General features: G+C 38.8%; 1 protein-coding gene across 4 annotated transcripts in view; it reads left to right on the plus strand.

Annotated features, from left to right (window-relative positions):
- Positions 1-7452, plus strand: part of LOC138848529 (uncharacterized) — a 111238-nt gene extending 103786 nt beyond the window's left edge. For all 4 annotated transcript variants that reach the window (XM_089327372.1, XM_089327371.1, XM_089327373.1 and 1 more), the window contains one exon: positions 2900-7452. In XM_089327372.1, the coding sequence (XP_089183498.1) occupies positions 2900-6171 (3272 nt within the window). In that variant the 3' untranslated portion in view covers positions 6172-7452. The remainder of the gene's footprint in view (positions 1-2899) is intronic.
- The last annotated feature ends 12111 nt before the right edge of the window (positions 7453-19563 follow it).

A 19563-nucleotide genomic window follows, 5' to 3' on the forward strand; every position in this document is an offset into this window, starting at 1 on the left:
CTGGTCTCCCATGTGGGTGCAGGGCCCAAGCACTTGAGCCATCCTCCACTGCACTCCCAGGCCACAGCAGAGAGCTGGCCTGGAAGAGGGGCAACCGGGACAAAATCCGGCACCCTCATCGGGACTAGAACCCAGTGTGCCGGTGCCGCAGGCAGAGGATTAGCCTATTGAGCCACCACACCAGCCTGTTTCGTTTTTTTTTTAAGATTTATTTATTTATTTGAAAGTCAGAGAGAGAGAAGAAGGGGAGGCAGAGAGAGAAAGAGAGGTCTTCCATCCACTGGTTCACTTCCCAATTGGCTGTCATGGCTGGAGCTGTACTGATCTGAAGCTAGGAGCCAGGAGCTTCTTCCAGGTCCCCCATATGGGTACAGGGGTCCAAGGACTTGGGCCATCTTCTACTGCTTTCCCAGACCATAGCAGAGTGCTGGATCAGAAGTGGATCAGCTAGGACTTAAACTGGTGCCCATAAGTGATGTTGGCACTGCAGGTGGTGGCTTTACCTGCTATACAACAGTGCCAGCCCCTGGAAACTTATTTCTAACTCATTGCTCAGATTGAGTTCCCACTCACGATTTTGCCCAGGCATAGAACTTTCTCAGGACTGAATCAATAAATGTGAACTCTCTCTTTCTTAGTCTCTTTTTTTTCCTCTGTGCCTCTCAAATAAATAAGAAAATTATAGTCTGTTGGAAACATTTGAGGAGTGAGCTAACAGTTGGCAAACCTCTGTTTCAGTCTGTCTTTATCTCTCATTCTGTCTCTCTGATTCTCAAGTAAGTAAATAAGTAAATGCTAAAAGATGGTCATGTGGCTGGCACTGTGGTGCAGTGAATTAACACCCTAGCCTGAAGCAGCAGCGTCCCATATGGGCACCAGTTTGGGACCCAGTTGCTCCAATTCCAATCCAGCTCTCAGCTATGGCCTGGGAAAGCAGTAGAAGATGGTCCAAGTCATTGGATCCCTGCACCCAAGGGAGACCCAGAAGCAGCTCCTGGCTCCTGGCTTCAGATCAGCACAGTTTTCTGGCCGTTGTGGCCAATTGGGGAGTGAACCATTGGATCAAGACCTGACTCTCTCTTTGCCTCTTCTCTCTCTGTGTAACTCTGACTTTCAAATAAATAAATAAATCTTTAAAAATAAAAGATGGTCATGAGTAAACCTCTGTGCTGTGACATCAGAAATTATGAAGCTAGGAATGACACTGTGGTGCAGTGTGTTAAAGCTCTAGCCTGCAACACTAGCATTGCATATTGGTGCCAGTTCAAGTCCCAGCTAGTCCTCTTCTAATCCAGCTCTCTGCTAATGCACCTGAGAAAAGAGCAGAGGTTGGCCCAAGTCTTTGGCCCTCTGTACCCATGTGGGAGACAAGAAAGACACTCCTGGCTCCTAATTTCATTTTGGCCCAGCATTGGTTGTTGTGCCCATATGGGGAGTCAACCAGCAGATGTAAGACTTCTCTCTGTCTCTCTCTCTATAATTCTAGCTTTCAAATAAATAACGTAAATCTTTGAAAAAAAAAGAAATCATAAACTAAGCATGAACTTATATAAAACATGAAAATAAGTGATCCTAGACTCACCAAGAAAGTAATGAGATTTTGAGACCCAAGGTCAAGTAGCCTCATGGGTTTATGTTGAGTAGCTCAGATTTCTTTAAGGGTGGAGTTTGAAGTATGATTTCTCTCTTATTTTTCAGTATCATTGAAAAATAAGCAAACAAAAAGATAAGAAAAGCATAGGAAATGAAGCTTTCAGTGAAAATAGGAGGCAACTGATCAAAAGCCTCCAGAAATTCAAATTATCACACAGGAATGCTTCTAGAAAGAATTGAGAGGAGGTAACCAGCACTGATGATTTCAGAATGAGCTAGAAAACACTTTTCAAAGAAGATGAGCACATCCCGGTTTGCAGAAACAAATTCTTCAAACTGATTGGGAGTGTTTAACTAAAGTGGTATATTGGGAATTTTCTGTACCTGTTGTACTTGTGAGAAGCTAAAGGTGTTGGGTGTCCTTAGGAATTTGGGGAAGCTGTCATAGAGTAGAGACAAAGTAGTTTTTCATTTGAAAAATCCCACAACTGATGTTTACGTAGGAAGACTGAGCATGAGACAATCATAGATTCAAATCCTACTCCTTAAATGTCCTGCTTAAAGTACAGGCACATTTCACTCTTCTCCACCTGCAAGTAAATGATCAGTAAAACTTTTTCATGTTTATGGTTGAGATATCAGAGAAGCAAAAAGCACACAAGTTTTATAAAAATAAACTGGAGAAAAAGGACAGGGAAAAAATGGTTGCTAGGTAGTGGGTGAATATTTTTATTAAATATTTGTCCATTCTTTAAAATATTTTATAGTTATTTCATCTTTGTGAAAGGCAGAGTGATAGTAAGAGAAGAGAGAGAAAGAAAGAGGTCCTCTATTAGCTCACTTCCCAAATGCCTGCAACACTTAAGTCTAACTAGTCTGAAGCCAAAACTCTAGAATCCCTCTAGTCTTCCCTGGTTTCTCATAGGTTCCCAGGCACATGAACCATTATCTGCTTCCTTCCAGTTTACATAGGCAGAGAGCTGTACTGAAAGCAGAGTAGCCAGGGCTCAAATTGACACTGTTTTGAGATGCAGGCATCCCACACTTCATAGCACAAATGTCATTCTACCATCCTTGACAAATTCCCATAGTAAAAAGGATCATGTTTGAACATTGGGAAATCTCATGGTATATTAATGTATTAAGGAGATTAACCATATAATGGATACAAATAAGTACTTCATACTGATTTTGTGAAAATCTTATGCCACTTGGATTAGAAGTAACTTCATTCCCTTTACATGAGTATGCCAGGAGAAACAGTTACATGTGATTCAGTGACATGATTGCTTTTTTCTCATTTCAGCGGTCATGAAAAGGGATGACCTGATTAGGATCAACCAGGAAAGTCAGGACACAAATCTGAATCAGGATTTTATGAAAAATAACAAGACATCAGCTCTCAAGAGAATTGAATTAAGAAAAATACTTAGTTTAAATTCAAGCCATATTCCAACACTGATTATTAAAAAGGGAACAAATACAGGATTGAAGCCTGAGGAATGCAGTAAATGTCACACTGTATATCCCCCCAGTGGGCCTGATAAACTACAGGCTGGAGAGAAATTTGATAACACTAAGATACCTGGAAAATCTCTCCAGTTCTGTGAGCCTCTTAGTCAGCATGGCAATATTCATATCATGAAGCAGCCATTTGACCCCACTGGACAAGCAAAAGTCTTCATAAGAAAGATGTTCTGTAAATCTGAGAGGATTCATATGGTAGAAAACTGTAATAAATCAACTGCCACTTTTGGAAAAGCAACTGAAATAGAAAGAGCTATCCATGAAAATTCTAGCCTCAATATGCATAAACAAACTCACACAAGAAAGAAATTTTATAAGTACATTATGTATGTTGAACCTGTCATTCACCAGTCACATCCTGCAATAAACCAGAGACTAAATACAAGGAAAAAAGTATACACCTGTAAACCTTGTGGCAAATCACTCAGTTTTAATTCACGTTCTGAATGTAATGACTGTGGAAAAGCCTTTAGACAAAATTCAGTCCTAAGAAAACATCAGCAAATTCACACAGGGGAGAAACCTCATGAATGTAGTGACTGTAGAAAAGCCTTTACACAAAAGTCATACCTCATAAACCATCAGCGAATTCACACAGGAGAGAAACTTTATAAATGCCTTCATTGTGGAAAAGGCTTTCTGTGGAAGTCAGACCTCATAGTACACCAGAGAATTCACACAGGGGAGAAACCTCATAAATGTAATGACTGTGGAAAAGCCTTTGGACGAAAGTCAAACCTCAGGAAACATCAGCTAATTCACACAGGGGAGAAACCTCATAAATGTAATGACTGTGGAAAAGCCTTTGGACACAAGTCAGCCCTCCTCATACACCAGCAAATTCACACAGGGGAGAAACCTTATAAATGTAATGACTGTGGAAAAGCCTTTGGACAAAAGTCAGCCCTCATCATACACCAGCGAATTCACACAGGGGAGAAACCTCATAAATGTAATGACTGTGGAAAAGCCTTTGGACACAAGTCAGCCATCATAATACATCAGCGAATTCACACAGGGGAGAAACCTCATAAATGTAATGACTGTGGAAAAGCCTTTGGACGAAAGTCAGACCTCATCATACACCAGCAAATTCACACAGGGGAGAAACCTCATAAATGTAATGACTGTGGAAAAGCCTTTGGACACAAGTCAAACCTCATCATACACCAGAGAATTCACACAGGGGAGAAACCTCATAAATGTAATGACTGTGGAAAAGCCTTTGGATACAAGTCAGGCCTCAGGAGACATCAGCAAATTCACACAGGGGAGAAACCTCATAAATGTAATGAATGTGGAAAAGCCTTTGGAAGAAAGTCGCACCTCATCATACACCAGCGAATTCACACAGGGGAGAAACCTCATAAATGTAATGACTGTGGAAAAGCCTTTGGACACAAGTCAGCCCTCCTCATACACCAGCAGATTCACACAGGGGAGAAACCTCATAAATGTAATGACTGTGGAAAAGCCTTTAGACACAAGTCAAACTTCATCATACATCAGCGAATTCACACAGGGGAGAAACCTCATAAATGTAATGACTGTGGAAAAGCCTTTGGACACAAGTCAAACCTCATCATGCACCAGCAAATTCACACAGGGCAGAAACCTCGTAAACGTAATAAATGTGGAAAAGCCTTTGGACACAAGTCAGCCCTCCTCATCCATCAGCGAATTCACACAGAGGAGAAACCTCATAAATGTAATGACTGTGGAAAAGCCTTTGGAATAAAGTCACACCTCATCATACACCAACGAATTCACACAGGGGAGAAACCTCATAAATGTAATGACTGTGGAAAAGCCTTTAGACACAAGTCAGGCCTCAGCAGACATCAGCGAATTCACACAGGGGAGAAACCTCATAAATGTAATGACTGTGGAAAAGCCTTTGGACGAAAGTCAGCCCTCCTAATACACCAGCAAATTCACACAGGAGAGAAACCTCATAAATGTAATGACTGTGGAAAAGCCTTTGGACAAAAGGCAAACCTACTCATACATCGGCAAATTCACACAGGGGAGAAACCTCATGAATGTAATGACTGTGGAAAAGCCTTTGGACGAAAGTCATACCTCCTCATACACCAGCGAATTCACACAGGGGAGAAACCTCATAAATGTAATGACTGTGGAAAAGCCTTTGGACACAAGTCAAACCTCACCATACATCGGCAAATTCACACAGGGGAGAAACCTCATAAATGTAATGACTGTGGAAAAGCCTTTGGAAACAAGTCAGGCCTCAGGAAACATCAGCGAATTCACACAGGGGAGAAACCTCATAAATGTAATGACTGTGGAAAATCCTTTGGAGAAAAGTCAGACCTCATCATACACCAGCAAATTCACACAGGGGAGAAACCTCATAAATGTAATGACTGTGGAAAAGCCTTTGGACGAAAGTCAGACCTCATCATACACCAGCGAATTCACACAGGGCAGAAACCTCATAAATGTAATGACTGTGGAAAAGGCTTTGGACAAAAGTCAAGCCTCCTCATACACCAGCGAATTCACACAGGGGAGAAACCTCATAAATGTAATGACTGTGGAAAAGCCTTTGGAAACAAGTCAAGCCTCCTCATACACCAGCGAATTCACACAGGGGAGAAACCTCATAAATGTAATGACTGTGGAAAAGCCTTTGGACAAAAGTCACACCTTCTCATACACCAGCGAATTCACACAGGGGAGAAACCTCATAAATGTAATGACTGTGGAAAAGCCTTTGGAAGAAAGTCAAACCTCATCATACACCAGCAAATTCACACAGGGGAGAAACCTCATAAATGTAATGAATGTGGAAAAGCCTTTGGACACAAGTCAGCCCTCTTCATTCATCAGCAAATTCACAAAGGGGAGAAACCTCATAAATGTAATGACTGTGGAAAAGCCTTTGGATACAAGTCAAGCCTCAGGAAACATCAGCGAATTCACACAAGGGAGAAACCTTATAAATGTAATGACTGTGGAAAAGCCTTTGGACAAAAGTCAGCCCTCATCATACACCAGCGAATTCACACAGGGGAGAAACCTCATTAATGTAATGACTGTGGAAAAGCCTTTGGAAGAAAGTTACACCTCATCATACACCAGCGAATTCACACAGGGAGAAACCTCATAAATGTAATGACTGTGAAAAAGCCTTTGGACAAATGACTAACCTCATATCACAGCAGAGAATTCACACAGGGTAGAAAACTCATGATTGCAATAACTGTGGAAAGCATTTAGCCATAAGTCAACCTTTTCATGAATCAGAGAATTCACACAGGGCAGAAACCTTATGAATGTAATGACTGGAAAAGCCTTTGAACAAAAGTCAAACCTCATAATGCACCAGATAATGAACACAGTATTGAAACCTCATGAGTGTAATGACTATGGAAAAACTTAAGTTCCAACTCCAAATGCATCAAAGGATTCACACAGGAAAATAATCTTATAAATGTAATGACTGTGGAAAGGCCTTTTTCTATAAGTTATACTCACATCAAAACAATTCACACAGGGCAGAAACCTTATGAATCTAATGGGTGTGGAAAAGCCTTTTTAAATCATATGTTATAAATCATAGCTCATATCACACCAGAGAATTCACACTGGGGAGAAACTTCATGAATGCAATGACTGTAGAAAAGCCCTTGGCAATAAGTCACATCTCAGAATGCATCAGAAAATTCACATGCAGAGAAACCTTTTGGACATAATGACTTGGAAAGCTTTTTCCCATAATTCAGCCCTCATTGCACATCATCTAATTCATATGGGGGAAAACACTTTGGATATAATGCATATGGAAAAGCCTTTATCCATAAGTAGCACCTCATAAAACATCAGAATTCACATGGGGGAGAAACCTTATGAATGGAATTTAATGAATGTGAAAAAATTTTTCTGCCATCAATCAATTCACATGAAGAGACTCCGAAATGAGAAAACATACATGCATAGAAAAGTCATGTACCATACATCACCTCTCAATGGTTACCTGACAACTCACAGAAAGAAAAAATCCTATGACTGTATTGTAATGTGAAATACCAGCATTATTAGGCAAACTTCCACAAAACAGAGCAAGATTACAGAGAGAAGTCCCTGAAATATAATTTGTTTGGAAGAATTCTTTGGTGGAATCACACCTTAGTGAGTATTGGGCAGTTTTCATGATGAATTGTGACAGAGAGTGGTTAACCATTCTTCAGAAATTTTTCTCTTATTCAACCTGAACTTTTGGTTTCTCACTATTGTGAGTGGGATCAAGTATATGAACTGAACTGTGCTCTCTTGTGTAAATTTTGTTAATAAATATTTAAAAGTTGAGTAACAGTTATTTCAACAGTTATTTGGAATACCATCTTCATCAATTACAAAGTTATTTGTTTTATAGCTCCTTTTTTGGCCATCCAGGATTCTTTCCTCACATTATTGTAGTGCAAACCAGTGATGTGACCATAGGCATATCAAGTGACACATGTTCCAGCCATCATAGTGTACCCCGGCCGTGGATAATAAGTGTTGTGTGCAACACAAGGGAATGAGTTTGTGGTGACCTATATACCCATGAGAAATTTCAACTTATCTGTGTGCACATCTGGATTAGACACCACTACCCAAGGTCTATTTGAATATGCAAGTAGATGTTGCCACACGCATTACCCTCATTATTTAAAGGGACAACCTCAGACCCTATAAGTTGCAACACTCATCTGAATTTTTCTGTATTACTGAGTGCATAATTCCTTTTTCATTCATGATGCCACTTTTCTATGCTTTTTCATTCTGTTCCTAATTGCCTTGAGACAAGAACATGGAATGAAGTCTATCCATGTGGTACCCATTGCAATAGAGAAGCAGGAGCATAAGTGTAGTATTTTTTTTAAAGATTTATTTATTTGAAAGTCAGAGTTACACAGAAATAGCAGAGGCAGAGAGAATCTTCCATGCAATGGTTCACTCCCCAATTGGCCAGAATGGCCAGAACTGTGCTGATCCAAAGCCAGGAGCTTCCTCCAGATCTCCCATGTAGGTGCAGGGATCCAAGCACTTGGGCCTTCTACTATTTCTCAGGCCATAGCAGAGAGCTAGATTGGAAGTTGGACAGCTGGGTCTCGAACCAGCACCCATATGGGATGCCAGCACTTCAGGTCAGGGCATTAACCTGATGTGACACAGTGCTGGCCCCTGTATAGTACACTTTTGTATTAATTTAACATATTTTTATAACCTTTTTTGTTGCATTATTCCGTGCTCCTGCAGGTGGCCCTGATTTTTATTGAAAATGTGTGTTTTTATTCCTTCCGATTTACAAAGTCCTTTCTGGATTAATATAAATCTGATTTACATTCAGTTAGTTCCTCAGGATACCCTCAGGAGGAACACTTTTCCTAGGTTGCTTGGCTATCCCATGATAACAGGGCTACAAATGCTATGATGCATCTAGCTGCAGTAGCTCTTTTATTTCCCATCCAGATAATAGCTGTGCAGCTAATCCATTCCACCTCCATTACGACCCATAAGAAATAGCTCTTCATCCCTGTTTAAGTCCCCACAGCTTCTTACAAGTGTTCATCAAAAAAAATCTTATTATAAACGGATTTAATAGAAAATGAATGATGTAGCTGCTGGTAGTTTCAGTGAGGTTGAATGATTTGCTGGACCGCTGTTTTGTCTGGGTTATCTTTCATATTACTTAGAACTAATTTTTCACAACATTACTTGCCTGAGCACTGTTTCCTAGGCTCCCAGCTAAACAGGTGTTTGAAGAGTAGATTTACTGTTAATTCTCACTAAGGACAGAAGAACCACATTGAGAGCACAGATCCTCATGTGGTCCTTGGGACATAGTGAATATTATACCCACTTGATTTAGTACTCAGGCACTGGTCTCCATTGAAGAGAAGAACTCAGCTGAACAGAATATAACTCCCTTCTGATTAAAAGAGATTTACCATGCCAAAGCTGGGTGTGTCACCTTAGGCATACTCTTTACCTTTGAAAACTTAACAGAGCTCTCTGGCCACACCCACTACAAGCCTCTAGAGATTCACTAAAAGCAGAAAGTCCATTTATCTACAGTCATAATACAATGATAAAAACTGCCAGAAAAAAAAAAGAGTATTTCCACAAATGTAAGAATCCAAGAAGCAAGAATAAGGAAAACATCATCATGTTCCCAAAAGAACATGACATTTCAATACTAGGTCATGAAGATGATGAGAGAAGAAATGCAAGAAATAGAACTCAAAAATTTGGTCATAAGATTACATAGAAGTAATCAAAAGCAAATGCACAAACTACTGAAATCCATGAAGGACATGAAAGAAAATCTCTCCCATGAAGTAAAAATTATCAGGTGGAATCAAGATGAAATGAAGCATTCAACAGAACATGAAACAGATATTAAAAAGAAATCAAAATGAAATGAAGAATTCAATACAATAAAAAATGCAGTGGAGAGCCTTAGAAATAGAATCAGTGAGACAGAAGAGAGAATACCAGACTTAGTAGACAAAGTACAGGAAAGTATACAGTCAAACCAAACACAAAAACAGGAGAGTAGAAATCTAAAAAAGACTGTTGGGAATTTACAGGATACTATAAAAAAAAAAAAAAAGACCCTCCATGTGGGTCCAGCATGTCCCTCTCATGTCAGTAGAATTTCCTCTGTCATTTTTTCCCTAACTCTTCCCTGAGACTACTCTATTTCCACTTTTTTAAAAACTATCTTCTTCTGGGCTAGAGCAGTAAGCTCCCTCCCTACTCTACCATCCAATTATTAGCCCATCTCTATATGATTATGACTCTTTCTGCCAAATTACTAATTTATACACCATATAATCAAAATTAAATGCCTTCCATGGAATGCATATTTATTTTGTCATTTACTACTGTCACCTGCATGTGTAATGAATAACCCAATTTGTGACATTCCTAAAACAGGGAAATGATGGGTACCATGGTGTGATTTATAATTGTGTGGTCATCAACTCACTCTAAATGCTGGAAGTTGTCCAAGCAACTGTCATGTGTATAGGATTTGAGTACATTGCAGTGCCAGAACCGTCATGGTCATCAGCATAGGATACATTCTTAATGTTTCTAGATGCTCCTGGAACTGTAAATTATTTTCTGATTGTGGAAATTTTCCAAACTGCAAGTCTATCATACTGTAATTTTTCCAGTTTATTCCGGACTGTTTTTTCACCAAATATTCATCCACATATTTATTTTTTAATTTAGGCTCACATTGAAATACACATTGTTACTAAGGGCAAGGCAAAGTTTTAACTTCCATGTGCATCAGGTTTCTATTTTTTATTTTGTCTTTCATTTAATTAATTTCATCTGTGTATGTCAATATCCACATGGAAAGCAATCTTAGCACTGCCAAGGTATGATGATTCTTTTGGGCACTTATATTTTCTTATCAGGAATGCACTAAATAATGTTCAAGTTGTCTTAGCAACCTCCATCTTTATGGCCTATCAAATAATTTTAGAACATTACATTCTTTTACACTTTCAAGGACACTTTTTTATAGCTTCTTTATATTTCGAGAATGAAAATTGTCATTCTCTTTAAAATTTCGATGCATTGGATCGAGACAGTTTTATCTTGGTTTTAAAACTACTGAATTCAATGGCATAAGCTTTTGATTTAAGAGAGCACAAATTTTCTGTATTTAAATGTGTATTTAGGGCTATTTTTATTAATATCTGCTACATCTCCTTGTAACCTTATTCCTGCTTCTACTAAATTTATCATTTGTACACACAACTGTCAATATATTGAAATGAATACATTTCTCTATTTTTCATGTTGATTCAAATTTATTATTACCACCTCAATAAATAATAACCTGATTTGTGCCAATTCTAGTGCAGGGAACTTCAGGCTACCATTAGAGCTTGGTAGACTTGGAGACACAGAGAAACAAAGATTATGAGCTACAACTTGGTGGCTTACTCTTCATTCTTGTAATGATCAGAAACTGGATTATTACAGAAATCTGAGCTATTTTCTGATGACAAATACATTATAAAAATTTCAAAATGTTGCTCTATATATATTTATATTACAAATTATATATATGTACATTTATATTGTAATGTCATAAATTAAACACACACACATATATATAAACACCTTTAAAATTCTCCTTGTTATTGGTATAAATATTTTGAATTTTAAATATTTACTTTTAAAATTTATTTAGTATCAGTTTGATATATTTCATATATACAGACTAATTAATGTAAGTGACACTTTCCCCGATACCCTCCCTGCGACACACACTCCAACCCTTTCTCCTCTTCCCTCTCACATTCCCACTTAACTTTTACAAAATCTGATTTCAGTTTACTTAATGATTGTATAGTTAACCCTACACTAAGTAAGAGTTCAACAAGTCAGCGAATAGTATGAAGAAAAAAAATAAATTACTGTTCCTCAATGGAAGAGACAAGGGCTCTAAACAATCATCAAATCTCAAAATGTGTATCTAACTCCAATACATTACATTTTAGGTACTCTATTAGCTACCTCAGATCAGGGAAAACATATGATATCTGTCTTTCGGGGACTCGTTTATTTTACTAAGTATAATGGTTTCCAGTTTCATCTATCTTGTTGGAAAAGACAGGGTTTCTTTTTTTTTTTTTTTTAATAACTGAGTAGTATGCCATAGTGTGTATATACCATAATTTTTTTTATTAAGTCAACAATTAATTGATACCTGGATTGTTCCCAGATCTCAGCTATTGTGAATTGTGCTGCAATGAACATAGGGTTATAGATAACTCTTGCATATGCTAATTTCTTTTGGTTTGGGTAAATTCCAAGGAGTGGGATGGCTGGATCAAATGGTAGGTCTATAATCAGATTTGTAAGATATCTCCATACGGTCTTTCATGGTGGCATGCACCAGTTTACATTCCCACCAACAGTGGACCAGGGTAACTTTTTTCTACATCCTCATCAGTTTTGTCATTTGTTGATTTCTTTTTTTTTTTTTTTTGACAGGCAGAGTTAGGCAGTGAGAGAGAGAGACAGAGAGAAAGTCTTCCTTCCATTGGTTCACCCCCCAAATGGCCACTATGGCTGGTGCGCTGCAGCCAGCATGCTGCGTTGATCTGAAACCAGGAGCCAGGTGCTTCCTCCTGGTCTCCCATGCGGGTGCTATTCTTTCTTCCCTAATTCTGACTCTTAAAAGTGTTCCAAATTATGGGATTTGATTCAATTCAGGTCTTAAATTTAAGGTTTTATTTCTGACTTTTGAACAACCAAAGAGACAGATTTTGTGTTATTTTAAAGTAATCTATTATGTTCTCTTACTGCCTCTTAAGTTCTAATTGTTTAAAACAACTGAGTTTTAAAGGAGCTATGATTTGATCAAATCTGGTCTATACTTTGTCATGATGTTAAGGGATCTTATTTCAACCAGATATTTTAAGCCTTCTTGTCATCTTTTACAGGCATTCAAAAAAATCAAAGTTCCAAAGAATTTGGGCTTTGATATTTTCAGTTAGGTTCCTGGAAATGTCAAAGGATATATGTCTCTCATCTTGGAGAGACACCAGCTAATCAATCAGGCTATTTGGGTTATCTTACAGGTATTGTTAAAATGTGAAGTCATGCTAAATTTTAAGTTTTGATAATATAAAATGCCACTGATACAAATGTCTGAAAGTTAAAAAGTCTAATGATCTTGTGTTACTAGACATGATGGTTATCTTAATGAGAAAGGCCCAGAGGCCTAAAAGAATTAAATGTTTTGTAAAATCCTACAGGTGCTTTTGAAAATACTGTGTAAAGTAAGTAAATGTCTTTTGTTGATTAATGAGTTTATCATTTTAAACACAGCTATTTAAAGTCTTTTCTCATTCACAGTTTTGTATATCAGATTTGGCTGCTCTAAACTAAAACATTGTTGGTTCTGTGTTTAGCTGCCCTCCTATGGGTTCTGATGGATTTTTTCCAGCCACTTCTATTGAATTCAGTAGTTTTGAATTGTTTTGTAAACAGATGAAGTGAATAATGCACTACAGGTTCCAACTGGAAGAAAGTATGGTTAATCAAGTTTACCAAGAACAGAAAGTAATTTTAATTGGTTGGTAATAAAACAGCTAAAGATTTTAGGAAAGTATTACTAAAACTGCTTTATTGTTCTACCTTGTATGTGTGTTATGTGTGTGTTCATATTGTATGTCTACATGGGAAAATTTATTTTGAGCTCTGTCTTACTTGGTTTATAAAGGAAAGATTGCTCATAAATTTAATAGCTAAAATTAATTGAAGATACATTTGATTCATGTGACCTGAATCTCTTTGTCAGATGTTTTAAATTTGTTGATAGAAAAAGGAACTAAAAAATGTTTTATGTTTCTGCTTGCTGTTTAAACAAGCCTCATCATGTTAGATATTTAAGATATATTTAAATACATGTATTCTTAAAATTTATAGAAGGCATTGGACCTTCCAGTAAATATTTTATAAGCTATTATTTAATGGTTAAAACCACTTGCTAACATTCCATTAGACATTGTCAGTGGGCATTCTGGCAAGCCTGCCTTGCTCCCACATTTCTCTGTTCTCTTTAAGATGGGACACTGACTCTGTCCAGAGGGATTCCTCAAGATGTAGTTTGATTTTTCGATCTTATGAAAGGAGTGACTAACATATTCTGTGTAACATCATAGCCAAAATGAGAGCTTAAATCATAATTTCACAGCTGGATTTACTTCACCATGGGATCCCAAATCCCTTTCGGCTAGATGGTGAAGTGACATCTTAAGTTTTAACATTTATATATATATATATAATATGATTAATTTTAAAAGTGACTGTATTTGATTGCATTAAGTTTTAAGTTGGTCATATAGGAGGCACTAATTGTTAAAGTGATCATATCAATACAATTAATTGAATTAAAGAGGAGTAAATGCTTCAACATGGGTAGCAGTCCATACAGCAGACTCATAGAATGGCAATTGCTCTAAGTAACGCTCAATGACCTCAGAGTCATCCCTAAAGGCATTCTGGTCTGGCTAAAAAGCCCACAAGAGCATTTCAGGCATGGAAAGTTAGGACACTTATGCAAAAAGGTGTGCCTACATGGAGAGTCTCCCTGGGTGAGACTCCTGTGGAAAGAAGTGGTCATCAAAGAAGGATGTACTCTCTTCAAAGGGAGAACTTTCACTTTGCTTACAGCCTTCTCTAAATATTGATGGAGTTTGTGGATTCAGAAGGCTTCCATAGCCTAGACAGCTCATGTCAAGAGCCTTAGGTGATCACTGACAGCACACAAAAGAGTGTGAATTGTTAAATTAACCATAGAAGTCACTGTGCACTGACTTCCCATGCAGGACCTTAAGACTATGCTAAAAAAACAGAGGGGAGAGTATGGTACCCCCACTATGAGTGTATTAACTTTGCTCCTTTCACTGTAAAGTTCTTACCGGTCTCACCCCCTGGAGAGCCACCAGCAGTGAGACAGTGGAGACCTCTCACAGGTGCAACCCAATTGCCTCTGGTTTGATGGACGGACCCAACCACCCAACAATGGAAGGGGCTGATCCCCTCATAATGTTGGGCAAAGGTTTTGCTTGTGCTTTCCAGAGATCACTCTGCAGCCTGTGTGGATAGCAGCCTGAAATGCCAAACCCTGGAGCCAGTCTCTGAAAGCTGACCCTCTACAAACCAACTTCAGCACCTTTCCCTGAACAAGCCATTCATAGAAAGATCCTCTTCAGATGGGCTACAGCTTAAATGGAAGGGACCTTATCAGGTGTTACTAAACATGACTACCTCAGTAAAATTAGGATTAAATGTCTACCTCTCAAGTCCTCACATGTGTACTCAAAAGACATGCCTGATGATTCCTGTAAGCCAGAGATCTTAAGCAAAAAGAAAAGGAAAGCCTTTGCTTTCCTCCCATCACGAGTGCTGCACCTGAAGGCAGGCATGGTGTACCTACCTCTTTGATTCTCCCTGTTATTAACAATGAAACTCCTAATGTGTTCTTCTAATATAATTCTCTATACTCAAGCTAAATGGGTTTATAATGTATCACCACCCACTATCTGGGAGTCTGTAGGATGTAGTCTTTTCATCTTAAATGGGCACTCCACTTACAATTGGTAATGTTCCAGATTTGCTCATACTAATTAACAAACTTATATGTTCCAGAACTCAACAACTTCTGGGAGTCACTGACCATGCAGAGGACACAGACATTGGTGGTGACCAAGATTGCTCCAGCTCACAAAGAGAACTTGTTAGATGAGATAGGCAGAGACTTCCAGACCCAGGACAGGCAGGGCCTGCACTATATCCCTCATAAACAGGAAGCAGCTATAGAAGATGTGATGATTCTACACCCTTCAACATCCCTAGGATTAAGGGAATGGAGTCTCTGAAGGGGGGATGATGCAGGCAGTCATATATCATTAGACTTGAGAACTGGAAGGCTACACCTTCATCACACTTTCCCCAGCCCCCGTGTGATCTCATGCCCCTGCTTTCCCATACCTGTGCACTGCCTGCCATTTACAAAGGCCTGAAACATGGTAGGCCTGGCCTTTTTCCCTTTGCCTTTCTTTTCCTCCCTGCCCTTAATCCCCATGGTAGGCATTCTTCAATTTAATTTAAAGTTTATTGAGGGTTATGGCTTGTTGCCGTGCCACACTAAGCAGAGTCACACTTGCCCTAAAACAAAGGGGGAATTGTAGGTGATTCTGTGAGACTTTCTGCCTAGCCCATGTGGCTAGCCTGACTGATGGTGGGAGGTGGGAGCCTCAGGCACATTTCCTCCCACCCCCACCTTCTGCCAATTAGGTAAACTGTTGCTGGCAATGGTCCAGGCCCATCTGGAAAGCTACCCTAACTATGAGACCTTCAAGCTAATTGGAGATGCATATTTGTGCCAGTGTTGGTTCTATCCTATAGAGTTAGGGTTGCCCTGAATTGGTTACGCCCCTTCTGCCTGCCCTTTGAAAGTGTACATGGTCATTAATAAAGGTGGACATGTTCACTGAAGCCTGTCCCCGGTGCTTCCTGTGGAAGAACACCATTGCCTCACTCTCCCCGATGGTGTGGTCCTCACAGGACAAGTCCACAGCTCTTGGACTGCTCCCTGCTTGGTATGGCCCCTAGTTAATTTCCAGACTTTCCTTTCTCCTTTAGATAGAGCCCTCACTCTCCTATGCATTCCTCTCACTGAATAAAAGCTTAAAAACTCAGCTTATCATCTGGTCTATTTGAGCCAGTATTCAGAATTTGTCTCTGAATTCATGGCAAGAACCGACACAGATTATTAATTTCAGAAATATTAATAAGTACTGAAGTCTCAGGGACTAATTACGGAGTCTTTTATTTCTTTTTTTTTTAGATTTTTTTTAACTTTTATTTAATGAATATAAATTTCCAAAGTACGATTTATGGATTACAATGGTTTCCCCCACATACCATCCCTCCCACCAACACCCCTCCCCTTTCCCACTCCCTCTCCCCTTCCATTCACATCAAGATTCATTTTTGATAATATACAGAAGATCAGCTTAGTATACATTAAGTAAGGATTTCAACAGTTTGCTCCCACACAGAAACATAAAGTGAAAAATAATAGATGATTTTTTTAACTTTTATTTAATGAATATAAATTTCCAAAGTACGATTTACGGAATACAATGGCTTCCCCCACATACCGTCCCTCCCACCCACTACCCACCCCTTTCCCACTCCCTCTCCCCTTATCTTAATATACAGAAGATCAGCTTAGTATACATTAAGTAAGGATTTCAACAGTTTGCTCCCACACAGAAACATAAAGTGAAAAATAATAGATGATATTTTTTAAATGATGATGAATCAGATCAGACCTATTGTCATGTTTAATCCCAGTGAGAGTCAAGTTGGGAGTTGATAATTTCTTTTTTTTTTTTTTTTTACAGAGGATCAGTTTACTATACATTAAGTAAAGATTTCAAGAGTTTGCACCCCCATAGAAACACAAAGTGAAATATATTGTTTGAGTACTCGTTATAGCATTAAATCTCAATGCACAACACATTAAGGACAGAGATCCTACATGAGGAGTAAGTGCACAGTGACTCCTGTTGTTGACTTTACCAATTGACAATCCTGTCTATGGCATCAGTAGTCTCTCTGTGCTCCAGTCATGAGTTTCCAAGGCTATGGAAGCCCTCTGAGTTCTCCGATTCTTATCTTGTTTAGATAAGGTCATAGTCAATGTGGAGGTTCTCTCCTTCCTTCAGAGAAAGGTACCTCCTTTTTGAAGACCTATTCTTTCCACTGAGATCTCACTCACAGAGATCTTTTGCCAGAGTGTCTTGGCTTTCCATGCCTGAAATACTCTCATGGGCTTTTCAGCCAGATCCGAATGCCTTTAGGGCTGATTCTGAGGCCAGAGTGCTATTTAGGACATCTGCCATTCTATGAGTCTGCTGAGTATCTCACTTCCCATCTTGGATCACTCTCCCCTTTATTTATTCCATCGGTTAGTGTTAGCAGGTACTAGACTTGTTTATGTGCTCCCTTTGAATCTTAGTCCTTTCATTATGATCAATTGTGAACTGAAATTGATCACTTGGAATAGTGAGATGGCATTGGTACATGCCACCTTGATGGGATTGAATTGGAATCCCCTGGTATGTTTTGAACTCTACCATTTGGGGCAAGTCAGCTTGAGCATGTCCCAAATTATACATCTCTTCCCTCTCTTATTCCCACTCTTAAGTTTAACAGGGATCACATTTCAGTTAATTTTCAACACTTAAGAATAACTGTGTATTAATTACAGAATTAAACCAGTCATATTAAGTAGAACAGATAAAAAAAACTACTAAGAGGGATAATGTATTAAGTTGTTCATTAACAGTCAGGGCTATGCTGATCAAGTCACCGTTTCCCATAGTGTCAATTTCACCTCAGAAGGTTTCCTTTTTGGTGTTGAGTCAGTTGTCACCGATCAGGGAGAACATATGGTATTTGTCCCTTTGGGACTGGCTTATTTCACTCAGCATGATGTGTTCCAGATTCCTCCATTTTGTTGCAAATGACTGGATTTCGTTGTTTCTTACTGCGGTATAGTATTCTAAAGAGTACATATCCCATAATTTCTTTATCCAGTCTACCGTTGATGGGCATTTAGGTTGGTTCCAGGTCTTAGCTATTGTGAATTGAGCTGCAATAAACATTAGGGTGCAGACCGCTTTTTTCTTTGCCAATTTAAATTCCTTTGGGTAAATTCCAAGGAGTGGGATGGCTGGGTCGAACGGTAGGGTTATCTTCAGGTTTCTGAGGAATCACCAGGCTGACTTCCATAGTGGCTTGACCAGTTTGCATTCCCACCAACAGTGGGTTAATGTCCCTTTTTGCCCACATCCTCGCCAGCATCTGTTGTTGGTAGATTTCTGTATGTGAGCCATGCTAACCGGGGTGAGGTGAAACCTCATTGTGGTTTTGATTTGCATTTCCCTGATTGCTAATGACCTTGAACATTTTTTCATGTGCCTGTTGGCCATTTGGATTTCCTCTTTTGAAAAATGTCTATTGAGGTCCTTGGCCCATCTCTTAATTGGGTTGTTGGTTTTGTTTTTGTGGAGTTTCTTGAACTCTTTGTAGATTCTGGTTATCAACCCTTTATCTGTTGCATAGTTTGCAAATATTTTTTCCCATTGTGTCAGTTGTCTCTTCACTCTCCATTTTGATGATGTTGATTCTTCCAATGCATGAGCATGGAAGATTTTTCCATTTCTTTGTATCCTCTTCTATTTCTTTCTTTAAGGTTTAGTAATTTTCATCGTAGAGATCTTTAACGTCCTTGGTTAAGTTTATTCCAAGGTATTTGTTTGTTTTTGTAGCTATTGTGAATGGGATTGATCTTAGAAGTTCTTCCTCAGCCATGGCATTGTCTGTGTATACAAAGGCTGTTGATTTTTGTGCATTGATTTTATACCCTGCTACTTTGCCAAACTCTTCTATGAGTTCCAATAGTCTCTTAGTAGAGTTCTTTGGGTCCCCTAAATACAGAATCATGTCATCTGCAAAGAGGGATAGTTTGAGTTCTTCCTTCCCAATTTGTATCCCTTTAATTTCTTTTTCTTTCCTAATAGCTCTGGCTAGAACCTCCAGAACTATATTGAATAGCAGTGGTGAGAGTGGGCATCCCTCTCTGGTACCAGATCTCAGTGGAAATGCTTCCAACTTTTCCCCATTCAATAGGATGTTGGCTGTGGGTTTTTCATAGATTGCTTTGATTGTATTGAGGAATGTTCCTTCCAAACCCAGTTTGCTTAGAGTTTTCATCATGAACGGGTGTTGTATTTTATCAAATGCTTTCTCGGCATCTATTGAGATAATCATATGGTTTTTCTTCTGCAGTCTGTTAACGTGGTGTATCACATTGATTGT

Source organism: Oryctolagus cuniculus, chromosome 2 (genome assembly GCF_051225735.1).
Source record: "Oryctolagus cuniculus isolate XC-2025 breed Fujian yellow rabbit chromosome 2, ASM5122573v1, whole genome shotgun sequence".
NCBI lineage: Eukaryota > Metazoa > Chordata > Mammalia > Lagomorpha > Leporidae > Oryctolagus > Oryctolagus cuniculus.